At 51.7% G+C, this 18,599-nt stretch overlaps 1 protein-coding gene and 1 long non-coding RNA gene across 5 annotated transcripts in view; one reads left to right on the forward strand and one right to left on the reverse strand.

Moving 5' to 3' along the window:
• UBE2O (ubiquitin conjugating enzyme E2 O) overlaps window positions 1-9,674 on the reverse strand; it is a 57,999-nt gene extending 48,325 nt beyond the window's left edge. The window contains exon 1 of the mRNA XM_042965560.1: window positions 9,252-9,674. Within this exon, the coding sequence (XP_042821494.1) occupies window positions 9,252-9,674 (423 nt within the window). The remainder of the gene's footprint in view (window positions 1-9,251) is intronic.
• LOC122233430 lies at window positions 9,395-15,331 on the forward strand. 4 transcript variants are annotated; one of them, XR_006210975.1, is made up of 4 exons: window positions 11,672-11,833; window positions 13,027-13,182; window positions 14,072-14,199; window positions 14,837-15,331. It is a non-coding gene; the product is annotated as an uncharacterized LOC122233430 (long non-coding RNA). The 4 variants fall into 4 exon arrangements; XR_006210974.1 differs by having other exon boundaries at window positions 14,072-14,195; XR_006210973.1 differs by lacking the exon at window positions 11,672-11,833 and adding an exon at window positions 9,395-9,458 and having other exon boundaries at window positions 14,072-15,331.
• Window positions 15,332-18,599: the final 3,268 nt, after the last annotated feature.

An 18,599-nucleotide genomic window follows, 5' to 3' on the forward strand; every position in this document is an offset into this window, starting at 1 on the left:
CAGTAGGCCAGTTCTTCAAAAAAGTACACATAAAACTACCGCATGGCCCAGCAACCCCACCTCTGGGGCCACCCCCAAAAGAAGCGGAAGTGGGATCTCGAAGAGGTATTTGCACGCCTAATGTTCGTGAGCGGCGTTACTCGGGACGGCTACAGCAGGAAAGCAACCCGAGTGTCCGCCGACAGATGAAGAGCCAGGCTGAAAGCTGTGATACATACAGTGGACTCTCATTCAGCCTTTAGAACGAAGGAAATCCTGCCGTCTGCTACAGCACGGATGAACCTTAGGGACATTATTCTAAGCGAAGTGACAGTTCACAGCAGAAAGTAGAATGAGGGTAGCCAGGGGCTGGCGTGGGGAGAAACAGGGGTTATTGTTCGGTGGGCACCAAGTTTCAGTCTTACAGAATGAAAAGAGGTCTGGAGATGGATGACGGGGGTGGCTGCACGTTAGGAATGCATTCAATACCACTGAATCGCACACTTAAATTAGAATGGGCGCCCAAGAAGGTAAATTTCAAATGATCCCAAACGTCTGAATTTTAGAAGGCGCAAGCTTAAGTATTCAGAGCTGTCCGCTGTCACGTCTGCTTCTGACTTATCACATGACTCAGGAGAACATATATTTACATACACAGGTAAAGCACAGAGAACAGAATGTTAACTGCTAACTCACGATCATTGGTAATTAATACTCTTTGGCCTAGTCTTTGGGCTCCTCTGTATATTTGAAGATTTTTCATGATCAAAAGTTGGAACTGGGGGTGGGAAGGGCAGTTACACTTATAAAACTTTACACCCACAAAGTCTGAAGTTCTAGATGACAGGAGCGAGCCGTCAGGTCCACGGCGGGGACCGCGGAGCGGGTGTGGAAGCTGAGTGCGAGAGCCAGCTGCAGCCCCAAGAGTGAACAAAAGTACCGGAGGTAGGAAGGTGGTGAGGGGAGTGAGAACGTGGTATGTGGAGAAGTCTCACTGAGATAAGAGGAAAAAGCCAAAGAGAAGGGGCACCTGGGAGGCTCAGTCGGTTAAGCATCCGAGTCTTGATCTCGGCTCAGGTCATGATCTCACAGTTCGGGAGATCGAGGCCCGCGTCGGGCTCCACTGACAGTGTGGAGCCTGCTTGGGTTTCTCTCTCTCCCTCTCTCTTTCTCAAAATAAATAAATAACCTTTAAAACAAAACAAAACAAAACAAAACAAAAACCACAAAGGCTAAAGGGAAAAATTCAGTATGGTTGGGTATATGGAACCCAACGAAAGTAAGTTTCCAGTAAGAGGGCAGGACCGACCACAATCAACAAGGCTGATGGACCAAAAGGACAAGGACTAGGGAGAAGTCAGCAAATACAGTGACCAGGAATCCGTCAGTCCTTTGTGACCTTCAGAAGAGCCGTTCACATCCAGTGGTGAGAGGCCAGAGGAAGGCTAAGAGGTCGTGAGGAAATGGAGGCAGATACCTCCTGCAGCATACTGGAGGTAGGGAGAGCAGCTTTCTTCTTTGGCTTGAAGATGATATCATCAACCTTCGGGGCCCTCAAACTCCCTTAAGTAACTGAACAGTCAGAGCAGACAAATAAGGGGATGCTTTCAGCACAGACTCTGTTCCTGATCCTCCTGGAAGCCACACAAGACACAGATGCGTGTGTGTGTCCCTTCCTACCTGCACTTAAGGGGCTAGCAAGAAGTGCCGTGGACATGCCTGTCACAACAGCTTCACCGACCGTCATCACAGCAACGTCTCCCACAAAAAAAAAGATCAAAATGAAAACAAGACGAAGCACCTCATCAGAGCTGCTGAGTGTCAAAGACCAGCTCTCACTTGCAGGATGTAAATGAAGAACATGTTCTTTTTTAATTTTATTTTAATGTTTATTTCTGAGAGAGACAGAGACACAGTGCGAGCTGGGGAGGGGCAGAGAGAGGGGGACACAGAATCCGAAGCAGGCTCCAGGCTCTGAGCTGTCATATCAGCCCAGGGCCCAGCGCGGGACTTGAACTCACCAACTGCAACCTGAGCCGAAGTCAGCAGCTTAACCACTGAGTGCCATCACCCAGGCACCCCAGAACACTCTTTTTAAGACGGCAGAAAATCCCTCCTGCTTGCTGGGGGTTTCATTTTATCGTTGGATAGAATCAAATATGTTTTCCTTTCTATTTTTTTTTAAGCAACATACAGTATCTTAAATTCAAAAAAATTTTAAATTATCATAGCTAGAATGAATCCTCACCGGACATAGCTAGGTTAGTTTGATCTTTTTTTTTTTTTTTTTTTTTAGATTTTTATTTATTTATTTATTTATTTATTTAAACTAATGGCTACATCCAACTGGGGCTCGAACTTAAAGCTCCAAGATCAAGACTGCATGCTCGGGAGGCCTGGGTTTCTCAGTCGGTTAAGCGTCCGACTTCGGCTCAGGTCATGAGCTTACAGTTCGTGGGTTCAAGCCCCGCATCAGGCTCCGTGCTGACAGCTAGGAGCCTGGAGCCTGCTTCCCTCTCTCCCTCCCCAGTACGTGCTCTGTCTCTCTCTCTCTCTCTCAAATAAATATAAACATTAAAAAAAATTTTTTTAATAAAAAAAAAAAAAAAAAAAAAGAGTTGCATGAGCCAGCTGGGCACCCCTATGCTATTGATTTAAACCCAAAGTGATCTGATAAGTGTCGTATTCCTTCGACCCAGCTACAAAAAATTGTTTCAGTCTCAAAATAGGCAAATCCCAAGGCCAACCAATCAACCAGATTTAACCCCAAAAGGCCATTTGTTCCAGTACATGCTGCCTAGCTGAATACTTCTGAACAGTGTATCATCTGCCTCAATGTTTAAGTCAAAAACTTGTTTTTCACAATCTTGCTTCAGAAGAACACAGTATACCTGCAGGCAAAACTGACCAAAAGATCCATTCAACAAGGTCGGCCCCGGGTTGAAGGCTCAACCTCAGAGTGCAACTCAAGAGCAAAACGAGGGCGAACAACCCCGGAGTAGACAGACTTCAGAGGGCCATCCGTGAACATGACTCAATTTGATTCCGAAGTACAAAAATTCCCGGTAAGTGTTTTGCTCTTCCCTGTCTGTGACCACACACGTGTCAGGTGGTTCCTACTAGAGCCCCCTGAGGCCAGCAGAAATGTCAGCAACGGAAGCAATTCGGAATGTGCACCCCGCTCACTAGAGCCGTGAGTGTTGGGGACCCAACAGCCTTGAAAGCACCACCTTCTCAGTGGCACCCGGCCACCGGGCAGGTGGAGTCTCAGAAGGAGCTACAGTTAAAAACACCCAAATCCTAGTAAGTGTAAGCGAGAGCGTCTTGTAAATGAAAAAGCACGTTTCCCTCTTTCGATGATCGATGTGAGTCAGCACCCTCCCATCCAGAAGCAGGCTAAGCTCTGGGCAGGGAAACTCCGAAAGCTTCCATCAATCGGAATAGGAGCACAGATCACGTCCTCCTCCCAGTTAAAACTGCAGAATGGCTCTTTAAAAAGACATCACCCTAAATCGAGCTGTGAGGGGACCACCGGGGGCAGCTGACACCGATCATGGGCCCAGCGCTGTTGTGATGCTGATTCATGTTACGCACGATAACCGATAACCGCATCCCTTTTGTAAAGTACTGGCCCCACAGAGGTTCCACTGGATTCCATGAGGCCCCTGGGTAAAACGGTAAAAAAGAGAGCAAGATTTCTCTTGATGGAACAGGAAAACGAAAAGAAAAAAAAAAAAACAAGAGCAGGGATAACAGTGAAGTGGGAACGGGAAGGGCGCAACAGAACCTTTAATGTCCTAAAACAAGAAGAAGGCCGAGAGCACAGTCAGGTCCAGGGCGACTGAAGGAGAAGGAACTCAGCCTCTCTCCAAGGAGCCCTTCTGAACCCGTCTCATGACTCAGCATTCCCAGCGGGAGGGTGACAACAGCAGCAAGAGGGCGGACAGGTCTTTGGGGGCAGGAGGTCAAGCTGGATTTCCTAAGGCTGACCATTTCTAAGGCAACACAGAAACGCCCGTTCCCCGGACTTCTGGTCCAGGAGGTGCGGAGGGGACTAAACCAGCACTGGAATGAATCACACAGAGCTTGCTTTCATTCAACATCTAGGGGCGCTCACAGGTTCTCCAGAAATAAAATATATGTTTTGACAATTATTTCGAGAATGACGGCGGGGCCAGGGAATGAAACATGCAGAACAGGAGCACAGCACAAGGGCCAACCTGGCGCCTCCTCCCATCCTGTCCCCGGAGTGATCTCGCTCTCCCCTGGCCACTGGTACACCTTCCACCCATCCCAACACCCTGCTCCTTCCTCTCTCCTTACCTGGGGTTACCTCCTCTCCACTAAGACTTTCAAGTGTTTAATGACTGGATGATTAATACCAACCACAGGATCTGTGACTCATGTTTAACCAGGGCACTTGATGCGGTAATGATCGATGAATGCTGAACTTCAACATTCTCAGGTGAGAACTACATTTACTTCAATTTGTATTCAGGTTCCTCCACTTATTAGCAGTGTGACATCGGACAAGCTACTTAACCTCTCTGCCCCTCAGTTTCCTCCTCTGAAACGTGCAGATAATCGCAGGACCTAATTCACAGGGTTGTTGGGAGCACGGAGCGATACGCAGAAAGCACCGAGAGTGCCTGGCACATAGTAACACTACATAATGCTTATCCATATTATTTTAAAATACGCAAGCAATAATCTAGCATCCTTGTAATTCATTCTTTTGGAAATTTCAAAAGATATCCTCCAGATTCTGGAAAATACGCACACATACATGTTCATTCCATCCCTCTCCTGGAGGTTGGTGGACTTTTGGGCAGGTGTTACTTTAATTTTTTTTATTCTTTATTTTGGAGACAGTAGGGAGGGACAGAGGGAGGGACGGAGAGAGGGAGAGGGAGAGACAGAGGAGGGAAAGGGGAGAGGGGGGAGAGAGGGGGAGGAGTGGGAGAGGAAGGGGCGGTGAGGGAGGAGGGGGGAGAGGGAGGGAAAGAGAGAGAGAGAGAGAGAGAGAGAGAGAGAGAGAGAGAGAGAGAGAGAGAGAATATATGTTAAGCAGGCTCCACGCTCAGCACAGAGCATGATGTAGGGCTTGATCCCATGAGCCTGGGATCGTGACCCGGGCAGAAATCAAGAGTCAGATGCTCAACGCACCGAGCCACCCAGGCGCCTCAGGCAGGTGTTACTTTAAAGGCGCATAAAGTTCATGAGCATCTATAGAAGAGTCTTAAAAAGAAGTCCGATCTATAACCCACCAGGTCAAGAGCAACAACATGATCAACGAGGAACTCCTACACCACCGAAACAAACCCCTGTGGCGCACACTTTGCCTCCCAAGGTGCCTCCTGGGTGCAGCGCCACTCTGTGATGCATGGAAGTGATCTCCTGAAGGGACGGGGCAGGGGTGGCTGGCTCTGTCCGACGGACATCAGGATGGTGTCTGCTAACAGCCAAGTGGCCACACCACTCAGCTACGCTTCCGGTTCAGGCTCATTTCAGGGGCTAGGAAGACAGATCTTGTATTTGATTGCAGAGAGAAAACGAGGCAGTGACTAGGCCAAGGTCATTCAGAGTAGGTGACAGCCGGGAAGAGCACCCAAGGGTTTTGACTTCCAATCACAGGACACAAACACACACTCTTCTTCTGGTGAAAGCGCCCTTGAGCAAGGCGGCAGGTCAGACAGAGGCACCATCACGGCACCGAGTCCCAGAAGTCAGAAGGGGGGAAACCAAAGGACAAAGAACAAAAGCACGGGGTCGCTGAGCGAGTCTACAAGTGCTGTGATCCCCTCTGAGTCAAGTGCAACGAGATGCACTCAGTCCTGCATCTTGGTTAACCTTCCATAACTCCTTCCTATCACATCACTAAGAACAATGACTTTTAATGGGTCCAGCACCCGGACGAGTGAAGCAAAGCCAGCTTCACATGCCATGATGCTACACCTAAACAGTTTTCCCAGTGGAAATGCTGGCCTGAGTAGAAGCCAAAAATAAACCGAAAAGCCAGTTCCTGAGGGATGTGTCATGAGGGATGCTACACACACACACACACACACACACACACACACACACACGGCCTTCGGAAAGCAGCGTGATCACAGAGACCGCTTAATTTTGAGACATCAAATCTCAAACCAGGAGAGACTCTGAACGTTGCGGTCACTCAAAGCAAGGGACAGCGCACAAGAGATGGGAAAGCCAAAGCCTAAACAGGAAGCCCCCAAACTTGGACTGACAGACAGCAGTCTGTTCTCTTCTTTACAGGGGCCATTGTGTCCAACCATAACCGCTGGAGACCAGAAAGACCCGCCGGGTCTAGCCAGTGCTCGAGAAGGCAAAGAGACTAGCGGCATTTGGCTTTATTCCAAAAGTTTACTCAAGGATGGTCGCTGATGGGGAAGGGGTCAGTCACAAAGGAGACCCATGGCCAAACGGGGAAGTCTCAAGGAGTACCATGCTGGAGGGGTCAGAAGATTGAGGGAAGAAAGGAGCACAAACGTCGTGTTTAAGTCCTAAAGAAGCTCAACGTTGGCTGCTGGGAGCCTCAGGAACTGGACCATAAATTCTGCAGTTTCCAAGGAAGAGCTACTTATTTGATTTCTGTTGATAATTTTCACTGAAGGGGCCAGGAGGGGGCAGAACTTGTCGGCCAGCCTCTTCATGTCTCATCATGAATTTGTTCCTTTCAAGCTTGCATCAAGAGACTAATATTACCCCTTTACTCATTGCCCAACAAATTAACCCGAAAACGACAGAAATACTCCACAGCCTGCTGAACGCTCCACATTAAAAGGGTACTATTTTAAAAGATGCCAAGAGGTGGCAGCTTTAAAAAGAAATACGTTTCTCCACACCGTCAACCACGTTATTCTATCAGTAAGTGGGTTCTCAGCTCTCATAACCAAATCGGATGGAGTAGGCAGCAGAACCTAAATGTTCAGCCTTGGTCTGAGAGTCTTTCCTTTCCAACCTCTACGGATTTCCAAGGAGAAGTGAGAAGAAGAGAAAAAAACAAAACTCTTCCTAAATCACTTCCGAAAAGTGCAAGGTCCCAGGCCCCACCCTACCGCCCCAGTCGGGGTCATCTGTGCCTAGGGTTCCTGGGACCCTAGAGCTACTTATCGGGTATACAACTCCCCCCCCCCACCCCAACAAACCTACTCTCAAAGAACCTGGGTCTTGCCATCCACAAATGGATGCTACGTGCCACCATTTCCTAAGGTTCCCGGGCCCCTAAGCTCAGAAGCCACAGACGCTCCGGTGGCAAAGAAAACACCACCACTGGAGCTGCGATGGACTTCAACAAATTCAAAACAAATCACCAGAGGCCACCTTCAAGACATATCCAAGCCGGTGCCTTACCTTACGGTTATTTTCTGCTTAATTCCTAAATACGTACTTTAAGTCCAACTCTGTAGATAATTACACATGGTGGCAGGAGGCGGGCAGAACATAACCGTAAACAAAGTTAACCACCAAAGTCAAGATGAACGGGAACCGACAACTGATAAACATGGCCCGGTAGTGAGCTTGGCCGGGCAGCCTGAGTCCCGGGGCAGGAGGCCATGACACGGTGAAACGAGCTGCCTTCCGAAAGTCACAAACCTCTGGAGAGGATGGTCAGGGAAAAACATTTTTTGTTTAAAGGACAAAAAAAAAAAAAAACAAAAACAAAAACCCGCAGAAAGACATTAGCAACCATGTGCTAGTAAGACAATGCAGAAACACGGCATAAAGACCGAAAAAAAAAATCGTCTTCCCGACGTAACAACACCGATGGGAATTGGTAACGAGCATTCCGCTATAGAAAGTAGTATTTCCCACATACTTTTGTGTTTGTTTGTTTGTTTGTTTTTGCACACGAACTTGTCATTTTCTTTCAGTCGGGGCGGCCACTGCCTGATTGGCATTTCTCCGAGGGGAAGCCAGGGGACCCGCGTGCGTGCGGACTTCGGGGTCTTGGGGAGGCATGCGCACCGGCCAGCAGAAAGACTCTGCTGGTACCAAGGGTCACTTCTGCCCCGGGGAAGTGGTTCTCAGGCTCTTCCTGGGAGAGGGGCCTTTTCCCCTGCCAGAGCTGTTATCGCAGACCCCCTTGGTAGGGTGGCCTTTGTCTCCCAGCGTGTGAGAAACCCAGATGAACTTCTCAAGCGCCCTCCCTTGAAATCACACCTGTCAACAGCACAGGCCTGATTCCTGCTTAGAAACGTTTTCTGGCAGGGGAGGAAGAGGACGAGATGAAGAAGGGGTGAAAGATACAGGGGTGTGTGCCTGGGTGGGAATCGCCGATAGGAGTTCACACTCAGGAAAACAAGACCCAGGAAGCCACCAGGCCAACCTGGGTTCAAGGTTTCGGGTTTAAGACGATACACCCCTTCGCTGGTGAAGACTGCGATATTCACCAGCCTCACCCCAATACCGTATGGGAGTCTGAGGTGTGCCTCCAGCCTCAGGTCAGGAGAAACCCTTCGGGCTTCCGAACGGGTGGCTCTTTTCCATCCGTGGTTCTGTAGTATTTTTTTCAAGAAGTCCAACTGCACTTGGGAGTCATCAATTCCAGTCGCAGCTGTCACATCCCCCCCTTCCCGTACTATTAATATCACGGCTCTGATTGTTAATGATTTTACTCACAAAGTTCCCCGCAGCAATTACAATGAGCCAACAAGGTTGGGGTTTTTTGGGGGGGTTTTGTTTTTGTTTTTGTTTTTTAAAGAGGGGTTGGGGTTTCTTTACCCATAATAACGCATTCTGTCATCTGGGGAACTTCTCGGGCTTATCCGTCGCCCGAGATTTTCACCTCTACCTTTGTTTTGGACCGCCCACAACCCTTCCCTGCACGGACCCGGCACGGCCTTCCTTTCGGGATGCACAATGCAGTATGTAGCTCCTTGGGGGTCAGCAAAACGCCGCACTGGTGTCATGCCGAGCGTGCCTCAGAGTCTGAGAAGTTCCCCCACGGTAGTGGGTCCACATAATCTTGAGGCCGACACCACAGCACGGCCAGGCGTGGAAGCCCCTTCGCGGGCGGAGGGGGCGGGGGGGGGGGGTGGAAGCGCGGCGCCCGGTGGCCCGGGGCTGGTGCAATGACTTTGCACCGGAGCGTCCCCTCCGCGGAGGCTTGTCCTCCCACCTCGGCCCACTGCGGTTGCACCACGCCGGCCAGCGCCTCGCGCGCCTCCCCTCCCCGGCCTAGGGCTCCTGCAGCAACTCCCGTCCCCGCGTCGGCCCCGGCCCCCGGCCCCCCGGCCCGCCCGCCGCACCTTGGTCTCCTTCACGTGCTGCTTGACGCCCTCCGGGTACCACTGGACGCGCACGTAGCCGCGGCGCAGCGGGCTGGCCCGGCCCTCCTCGTGGCCCGCGCCCCCCGCCTCGGAGCAGCCCGAGCTCCCGCGGCCCTCCTCCTCGCCCTCCGAGTCCGAGTCCTCTCCGTGGATGAGGCGCACCAGCCCGAAGTGCACCGAGCCGCGGTAACGGCCCGACACCAGGTCGTGAGAGAAGAGCAGCCGCTGCGAGCCGGCTTCGGGGCCGGAGTCCGAGGACGGCCCTGAGGCCGAGTCCGGGGCGGGCGCCGGCGCCGGGGCCGGGGCGGGGGCCGCGTCCGGGGTCGGCGCCGCGGCCGGGGCCGCGGCCGGGGCCTGGGCGGGAGCCGGAGCTGCGGGCGCGGGCGCTGCGGGATCCGCCATAACTGCTCTGCGCGAGTCTCGGGCGGCGGCGGCGGCGGCGGCGGCGGCGGCGGCAGCGGCGGCGGCGGCGGCGGCGAACGCGGCACGGGGAGGCGGGGCCAGCCGGCGCGGGGGCGGGGCCACGGCGCGCTGACGTGGCCCTACGTGCCGCCGTCGTCTGGGAATCGAGATGCGGTTGCTAGGAGCTCCTGCCTCGTCGCTAGGGGACGCTGGAGATGCTGCCCGGGGCGGGGGGGAGGGGGTGGATTTCCCGGAGGGAGGGGCGGGGCCAGAGGGGGGGAAAGTAATGGGAGCGGGACTGGGTGGGGACCCCGGAGGAGGAAGTGGAGTGGTCAACGAGGAAAAGGGGAGTGGCCGAGGTGGGGCGGAGAGGATGGTCCCGAGACTGTCAACAACATTTGAGGAGCCTCCTTGGCGTCCCCAGCCCTAGTCCTACGCACTGGGAGGGGTGGGAAAGAGCTAGATACCGTCCCTGTCCTCTAGGCGTTTACAATCTGGTTGGAGAGACAAAACATACACATATTAAATAGCTACAAAAGCAACTCCAAGGTAGCTTGTAAGCAAGGCTATAAAAGATATGTATAGAGTGTATCTAGGGTGAAATTCCACACGAAGCTTGGAAGGTCATGACTCCTCAGGGATGGGTCAAGGGGTTGGTGGAGGAGGTCCAGAGAAAGATCAGAAAGATAATCAAGCGTTAGTAGCCCCTATGGTTTGGCTTTACACCCGTCAAGAGGAGCTCAAAGCTCCATGAGGAGCAAGGCACGAGGTAGGACAGTGAGGCAGTTAGGAGTGGGATGGAGCCATGGATTCCAGTATTTGGCACGGCCACTTACTAATCTTGCACAGGTAGGTAAACTGATAAACTGTTTTTCGCCTTAATTTTCTCATCAGTAAAATAGGGGTGACGGCGGCAGTACGTGTCTCATCGGGCAGTTGGGAGGATTGAAGGAAATAGAATAGTGCCTGACGTACACTTCCGTCAGTAAAGCTCAACCATTACTACAATATTTCACCTCTCCCTTCCTAGACTAAAATTCTAGCCAGGTAGAACTGTTATACTTATGGTTTGCTCCATGTTGCCATTTTAAAATATAAAAAGTAGTGGGACGCCTGGGTGGCTCAGTCAGCTGAGCGTCCGACTCTTGGTTTCAGCTCAGGTCATGATCCCTCAGTGTGTGAGTTAGAGCCCCACGTGGGGCTCTTTGCTGACAGTGCAAAGCCTGCTTGGGATTCTCCTCCCTCTCTCTACCACTCCCCTATTCTAGTTCTCTCTCTCTCTCTCTCAAAATAAACTTTAAAAATAAAGAAATCAAATATAAAAAGTAGTTATACTAACGTGTCCTGTAAGTAAGTTCCAGAAGATTTAGATACATCCGGGGGCGCCTGAGTGGCTCAGTCGGTTGAACATCTGACTTCAGCTCAGGTCACGATCTCATGGGTTGTGGGTTCGAGCCCTGCATTGGGCTCTGTGATGTCAGCACCGGGCCCACTTCGGATCCTCTGTACCCCTCTCTCTCTGCCCCTCCCCCACTGGTTCTCTTTCTCTCTCTCTATTTAGTTGTAAATAAATAAACTTAAAAAAAAAAAGATTTAGATACATTCTCGGAGGACAGATTCCAAATGGGTTCTTAGAAGGAAATTAAGAATCCTCAGAATATGGCCCTACCCTTTCCCAGTCAAAATGACTTTTTCCTCATTTTACTGCAAGACCATCAATGACAGATCAGTAAAATGGTTCCATATTACAGTACTTGGGTTCTGTTACAAAGGCAGGATCCCTGTTCCTCGAGCAGTTTTCAGACCGCCAAGGATACAGAACGACACGCGTGGAAAAGCCCTAAGAACATGTGGCAGCCTGAGTACATAATGTGTCCTGAGCCAAGTGCTTCGAGAATATTGACGTAATATTAGGGTTGGGGTCGTTGTCAATGGACCCAAATCTTAGAAAACCTGCATACTAAGATATAGAGGAAAAAAAAAACTGTGGCCAAATGAGCTGAAGGGGAACTACAATACAATTTAGGGGCACAGCTGGACTCACAAAGCCTGGCCTTTCCATTGCAGACCACAGTGTATGAATGGCCATCTGGAATCCCTGCTGGAAAGACTCCGTTCCCCACCCCCTCCCCCGTAAAGACCTGGCAGGCTTAACAGCAGTGAGTGGCTTCTGTCTCACCTACCATGTCCCTTTAGCCCTTTCCCCTTACCCCCTGATAGCCTAACACTTATTGAGTATCTGTTATTGACCAGGTACCATGCCAGGCACATTCACATACATCGTCTTGTTATCACAGCCCTGGATATAGGTGTCCTTAACCCCATTTTATCAAGGAGGAAACAGGACCCGAGGAATTCAGTGCCTAGGGTTACAACGCAGTCACCTGCAGAGCCAAGGTGGAACCCGGGTTTCCTGACTCCCAAGACCAAGGGCTTTTCTAGTTCCTATGTCTATCAAGGGATCGGGGGAGGGAGCAAGCTGGTAGACTGACAGGGCAGGGCAACGATGAGCTCGATATCTTTGGTGTCAAAAACCCAAGTGACGGGCCACCTGGGTGGCTCAGTCGGTTAAGTGGCCGACTCTTGTTCGCGACTCAGGTCACGATCTCACGGTTCCCGGGTTCGAGCCCCGCATTGGGCTCTGGGCTGACGGCACAGAGAACCGCTTGGGATGGTCTCTCTCCCTCTCTCTCTGCCCCTCCCCTGCTTGTGCACTCTCTCATTCACTCTCCCTCAAGGTAAATAAATAAACTTAAAAATTTTTTTTTAAATCCAAGTGAGTTTTGCCCTCTACTCTAGCTTATGCCTGTGTTTGTTTTAATATGAAAAGAATGTCCTTCCTCCCTAATCACTGAGCAAAATTGGCACTCCAGGAAGATGGACCATGTTTATTCTGTGGCTTCTTGTAATAACGGCTAATAATAGCTACCAGTTACTGAGCTGTAACTTAATACCAGGTACTGTACTAAGTCCTGTACGTAGATTATGCACCTTTACGTAGATTAGCCCTCTGGGAGAGAGGATGTATGAGCCCCCCTTTTGTGAAGCGTCATGCCAACCCTGTGCCGTCCCCCTCCCCCAGGAAGCTGCTAGGTTGTAGGTAAGAGCCTTGATTTCAAACGCTGATCTCTCCCTTGCTAACAAAACCGCTTTGGATCATGTCCTGCGTATGCCTGTAACCCCAGTACCTAGTACCGTGCCTGGCACAGTCTCGGTGCCCAGTGATGTACCATATCAGGGGGTGTCAAAGGCCTGAGATTCCTGGTCCTCTGCTTGGTCAGTTTCCCATCCTTGTCCCATACATCCAAGTAGCTGCCCGTGCGTTCTCTCAGCCTTTTTTTGTCGCCCCCAGGTTGAGCTGCATCAGAGTCCTTTTAGAGGAAGAGGCTCAGGACATCCCTCCCAACCTCACTCACACCTGAGATGCTCCAGCCAAGGTCTGAAGCTTGACTCCTTCCTGGTCCCCGAGCCCCCAGCCACAGTCTGCACACCCAAGCTGGCGAGCGGGGTGAGCTGGGATGGGAACACTGGCTTAGTTTTTATTTCCATAATTGTTGAATGAAAAAAAACACCAAAAAACCCTTCACTCCCCAGTGGAGAAACCCCTCCTCTCATGGCCCTAATACCCAGCCCTTCTTGGGGAAGAGAGAGTCTTCTCAGGAGAATTTTGCTTATTTACAAATATGCCTGCAAGAAACTGAACCAGGCTGGCCACTCCCCTTGCTGAGGGGCTGGCAGGCACAGGAGGCATCAGAGCTGGAGGCAGCCTGAACTGATCTCTGGGAAGCAGGCTCTGTCTTATCCCTATCTTACACGGCCACTGGGCTAAGAAGTGTGCACGGGCCTCAGGGCCTCTCACTGCTCCACGGGGAGCCCCAGCCTGCTTGGCCTTTCCAGGCCTCCCTGTAGGAGTGAATCCAGACGGGCCCAGAGAACTCCTTCTATCCTGGAGTACATGTTTGGAGGCTCCAGGGTGCCTGCAGCACTGGGGTCCTCAGCTAGGAAGGTGGAGTGGGAGGGGAGCTACCCTGGGGAGCCCTCCCACACCCCAGACGCCGGCTAGAGAAATGCCCTTGCCTGAGGCTCCAGCTGTGGTTTACTCCCCAGTCATGGGCTTTGGGAATTAAAGGAGTCCTTCTTGCCCTTGGAGCCTTACCGTTTTTTTGTATCGATGCCCTGGGAGAACCGTGGGATTTGTCCAAGATCACCCGTGCAGGGCCGTCAGGATCAGGACCCAGATGGGTGGGCCCTTGGCCATTCTCACTCCTGACTCAGCAATGGTTACAACCCACGGAGCAAAACGCTCTGGGCCGGGGGCAACGGGGAAAGGGCGAAGTGATTCGTGAGAGCCCAGGGTTGGCAGAGTCACCCCGTTTCCCTCCTTCCTGCCGATACAGGGGCCGAGGACAGCAAATCCACCAGACCAGCTTGAAGAACAGTAGGGCGGCTGTCTCTCAGTAATGCCACTCTCCTCACCACCACGTCCCAGATCGCCAGGCCAAGGCCTTCTCCTCAGCACTCGTGGGTACTTCCTGGATGACCAGCCAAATGTCACAAAGTGACATCTTCCCCCAAACCCATTTCTTCTCCCAGACTCCTCACCCAGGTTGATGGCAACATCACCTACTACCTGGGAACCAAACTGGCCGCCTGAGGGTTAAGCGTTGATCTTAAGCTCCACATGCAATCAAAGCCCAGGTCATGGCCCCTCTACCCCCTTTCCACACCCCCCAGCTCCAGAGGGGCTCCCCCGGGGGCCACTTCATGGGGAGGTGGAGTGGTGCCGTGGCACCATGGCTAGGGGTAGGGTCCCAGAATCAGACGGACCCGGGTTTGAAGCCTGCGCTGCCACTGGCTCACCGTGTGGCCTTGAGCAAGCCATTTCACTTCAGTGAGCCTCAGTTTCCTCTTTGTGAAATAGGAATAACAATAGTACGTACTTCTTAGGGCTATTGAGAATCTAACTGACATGGTGAATATATTGCATAGGGCCTGTCCAGTGTTCCAGCCTGATAGACGGTTACCTGCTGGTGTTAGTTCATCCCCATCGCTTGCCCACGCTGTTGCTGTAGCCTCCGTCCCATGCCCCTCCCCCGGCCCGTACTCCGCCCCCATACACCCCTTCACCGTGCTGCCTAAACTATCTGCCACTTTGTCCCCAGGGATCTGGAAAATGCAGACACGATCATCCGACTTCTCGGCTTAACATCTCTCTGTGGCTCTCCTGGCCCACGAGGCAACCCTTCTAGAATCGATTCCCTCTACCTACCTCTAACCCTGTCTTCCAGCTGTCTGCCCCACACACATGCTCCGTGCTCCAGCCTGGGCTGCCTCCTCCAGGACCCCAAGTGTCGGTCCCTGGTGCCTTTTCGCTTGTTCACCATCTGCCTGGAAGTTTTTATGCCTCGACTTCAACTCCTGTTTCTACCTAAAGAACTCCTTTCCATCTCACAAAACCCAGATTGTGCCTTCTTATCTAAGAAGCCCTCGAAGCGCCCATTCCCCTGCCATCCCCCCCCCCACACTTACCTGGTGACACCTGTATGATTGCGTTTATTCACCTCTCTTGTGCCCTTCTTCATCTTTGTACGCCAGCATCCAGCACGGGTCTGACGCATAGAAGGTGCTCCTCGGGGCGCCTGGGTGGCTCAGTCGGTTAAGCGGCCGACTCCGGCTCAGGTCATGATCTCACGGTCCGTGAGTTCGAGCCCCGAGTCGGGCTCTGTGCTGACAGTTCAGAGCCTGGAGCCTGTTTCGGATTCTGTGTCTCCCTCTCTCTGACCCTCCCCCGTTCATGCTCTGTCTCTCCCTGTCTCAAAAATAAATAAAATGTTGAAAAAAAAAAAAAAAGAAGGTCTCCAAAGGTGTTTGTTTTTTTTTTTTTAAGTTTATTTATTTATTTTGAGATTGAGATTGAGAGAGAAAGCAGGGCAGGGGCAGACAGACAGAATCCCATCACCCGCACCATCAGCGTGGAGTCTGACAGTGGGGCTCGAACCCACGAACCGCGAGACCATCACCTGAGCCGAAACCCAGAGTCGGACGCTCAACCAACTGAGCCACCCAGGCACCCGGTGCTCCAAAGATTTTTGTTGAGTGATTGAACAGAACAAGCCAACCTCCTCCAACGGCCCTAAATGTGTCACCGGGTCTCTGGGACCTGACCCCTGTTTTTCTTCAAGTGCCCTGCTCTCGTTTCCTATATATGGAGAGGAACATTCACATATACAAACACACAAACACACACATACTCTTGTTCTCTCCTCGGACTTCAGCCTCTAGATCTGTGCTGGCTTTTGCGGTAACCCCTAACCACGTGTAGGTCTGGAGCCCTTGAAATGAGGCTAGTCTGAACTGGCATGTGCGGTAAGTGTAAAATATACACTGAATTTTGAAGACTTGGTTGCAAAAAAAAAAAAAAAAATCCAAAATATCTCAAAAATTTTATATCGATTACTTGTTGAAATGACAATATTGTATCTGTAGTGAGTCAAATAAAATATATTATTAAAATCCAGCTCACCTGTCTCTTGTGGCTGCTTCATGTGGCTAGGACAAAATGAAAGTCACCTATGAGGCTCACATGACCTTTCTGTTGGACAAGCAGGGCTCCAGATGTTCAGGGAGCCGTAAGTCCCTTCTTTCTCCAGGAGATGGCGATCCCTCCCTGCCTTTGACACCTCCGTTCCAGAAAGGTCTGGAAGGTTCCTGAGGAAACTGCCCTGTGTACTATGTCAGATAGTGAACCCCCAACAAGGACGGGGCTCCACTCAGCCCTGCAGTGAAACCAGCCTATCTATGCAAATGAGGCTTCAAAATAAATCCACAGGAAGTCAAGAAGCTAAACGCCATCCTCCTCAACGGAAGAATCAACACCTGTTGATAGACACCTACTCTGGGGGACACACTTCCACTTTCACCCCGGGCTCTGTTTTCCAGGGGTTCATAAAGCCTGTTGGGGAGATGGGCGTCAGCGGATACAGTGGTGTGTAGCCCGAATCCACCTTCAGATCCCAAGAAACCCTTCCCCCACTGCCAGGCACTGGTCGCTGAGGATCACGGCTGGGGTACCTTTCCAAGGGTTGCCCTCGGCCAGAAGAAGGTGCCTCAGCCATCCGACGACTGTCCTTAAGGAGGAACAAAGCCTGGCCTTTCACCTCCATTCAGGACACCTGGGAAGGGCCACCCCGACTTCGGAGCTTCTCCTGGGCTCAGCTGAGGTCTCTGCTAGAACTTCCTCATCAAGGTTAAACTTCTCCCTCTGCCCGCTTCTGCTGCCCTTGCTCCCTGAGGACACTCCCAGTAAACATCCTCAGAGTCTTTAAGTCTGTTTCCTGGGCAATCTGACCCGTAATTGGTGCCAAGTGTGGTCCTAGGGAACAGACCCTGAAAGGGATTCTAGAGGGGCTCCTGGGTGGCTCAGTCGGTTGAGCGTCCGACTCTTGGTTTCGGCTCAGGTCATGATCTCATGAAATCATGATCTGTGAGTTCGAGCCCCACCTTGGGCTTTTCAGCTGACAGTGTGGAGTAGCTTGGGATTCTCTCTCTCTCCCTCTCTCTCTCTGCCCCTTCTCCTCTTGCCCTCTCTGTCTCTCTCAAAAGCAAATAAATAGGAGCGCCTGGGTGGCTCAGTCGGTTAAGCGTCTGACTTTGGCTCAGGTCATAATCTCGCAGTTCATGAGTTCGGGCCCCGAGTCGGGCTCTGTGCTGGCAGCTCAGAGCCTGGAGCCTGCTTTGGATTCTGTGTCTCCCTCTCCCCCTGCCCCCCCCCCCACTCATGATCTGTCTCTGAAAAACAAACATTAAATCTTTTTAAAAATAAAGAAATAATAAGCAAATAAATAAAAATTTTAAAAAATGAATGGGATTCTACAGCTGGATCATCCACCTACTAACGAGGAGCTCCATCAGCAGTGGTAGGTGCTGGCCCCTGGCACCCTACAGCCGTGCAGTGGTTAAAACTTTTGTGGGCAACAAACTGGGTTGGGTACCAGCAGAAGGAAATGCGGTTAAAAAAAAAAAAAAAAAAAAGGAAAATCTCAGGCATTTGCAAGGCACGGGAGAGTGGTCATTGTAAGGACTACGGCATCTCATGACTATTGCTGGGGGCAGTCGCACTAGAGACAGTGAAAAGCTACGGGTGATGGGTCACCAGTTCAAAGCTCAGTATATAAGCCAGAGGGCCTCCTGGGTAGAAACGCACCGCCCGAAGTTAGGGAACAGAGAAAAGTAAGGGATCAGGTTCTGGACTTAATCAGGCCAGCAGAACCCCAGAGGAGGTTGAATTCCCAAACTTGGTGAGTCAGCTATGCCAAGGAGGACCCTAATTGGGAAGAAGGGGGGCTCTGAGACACCTGGGGATACCTGGATTGCTGTGCTCGAAAATCTCAAAGCCTTGAGAACATCTCCTTGAGCCTTCTGGACCCTCACAGGTGTGGCCCCCCTCCCGCCTGTGACAGATTATTGCTTTCTCTTTGCCGGAAGACAAGACTCTTCCTTCTAAGACAAGCGCCAACCCTCCCCCACCCCCGGACCCCAAGGGTCTACTCTATCTCCTCTGTTTGGACCAGATCAATAGCTGGGTCTCAATCACAGCATAACCCGGCTGGTGACGTGCTGGGCCACCTAAGGGAGGAGAAAGGCTGTACCTGGAAGGGCCTGCAGGTGCCAGCCGCTGGTACCGACAGGAGCGGGGAGAACGTGCGACTGGAGTCAAGGACACGGGGCCAAGAGGGGCAGAACATCAAGCTGGATAAGGTGAATGCGTAGTTCTGGGAACACTTCTCCCCACAACGGGATTTATCACCCTGGCAAGGACCCTGGAATTTGGTGCTAACACACCGCCAGGGCGGCTCTTGGCAGCATGGAGAGAATGATCCAAGAGCACCCGCCCCCTGGCTGGCAGGGCTGCTCTCAGCTCAGGAA

Source organism: Panthera tigris, chromosome E1 (genome assembly GCF_018350195.1).
Source record: "Panthera tigris isolate Pti1 chromosome E1, P.tigris_Pti1_mat1.1, whole genome shotgun sequence".
NCBI lineage: Eukaryota > Metazoa > Chordata > Mammalia > Carnivora > Felidae > Panthera > Panthera tigris.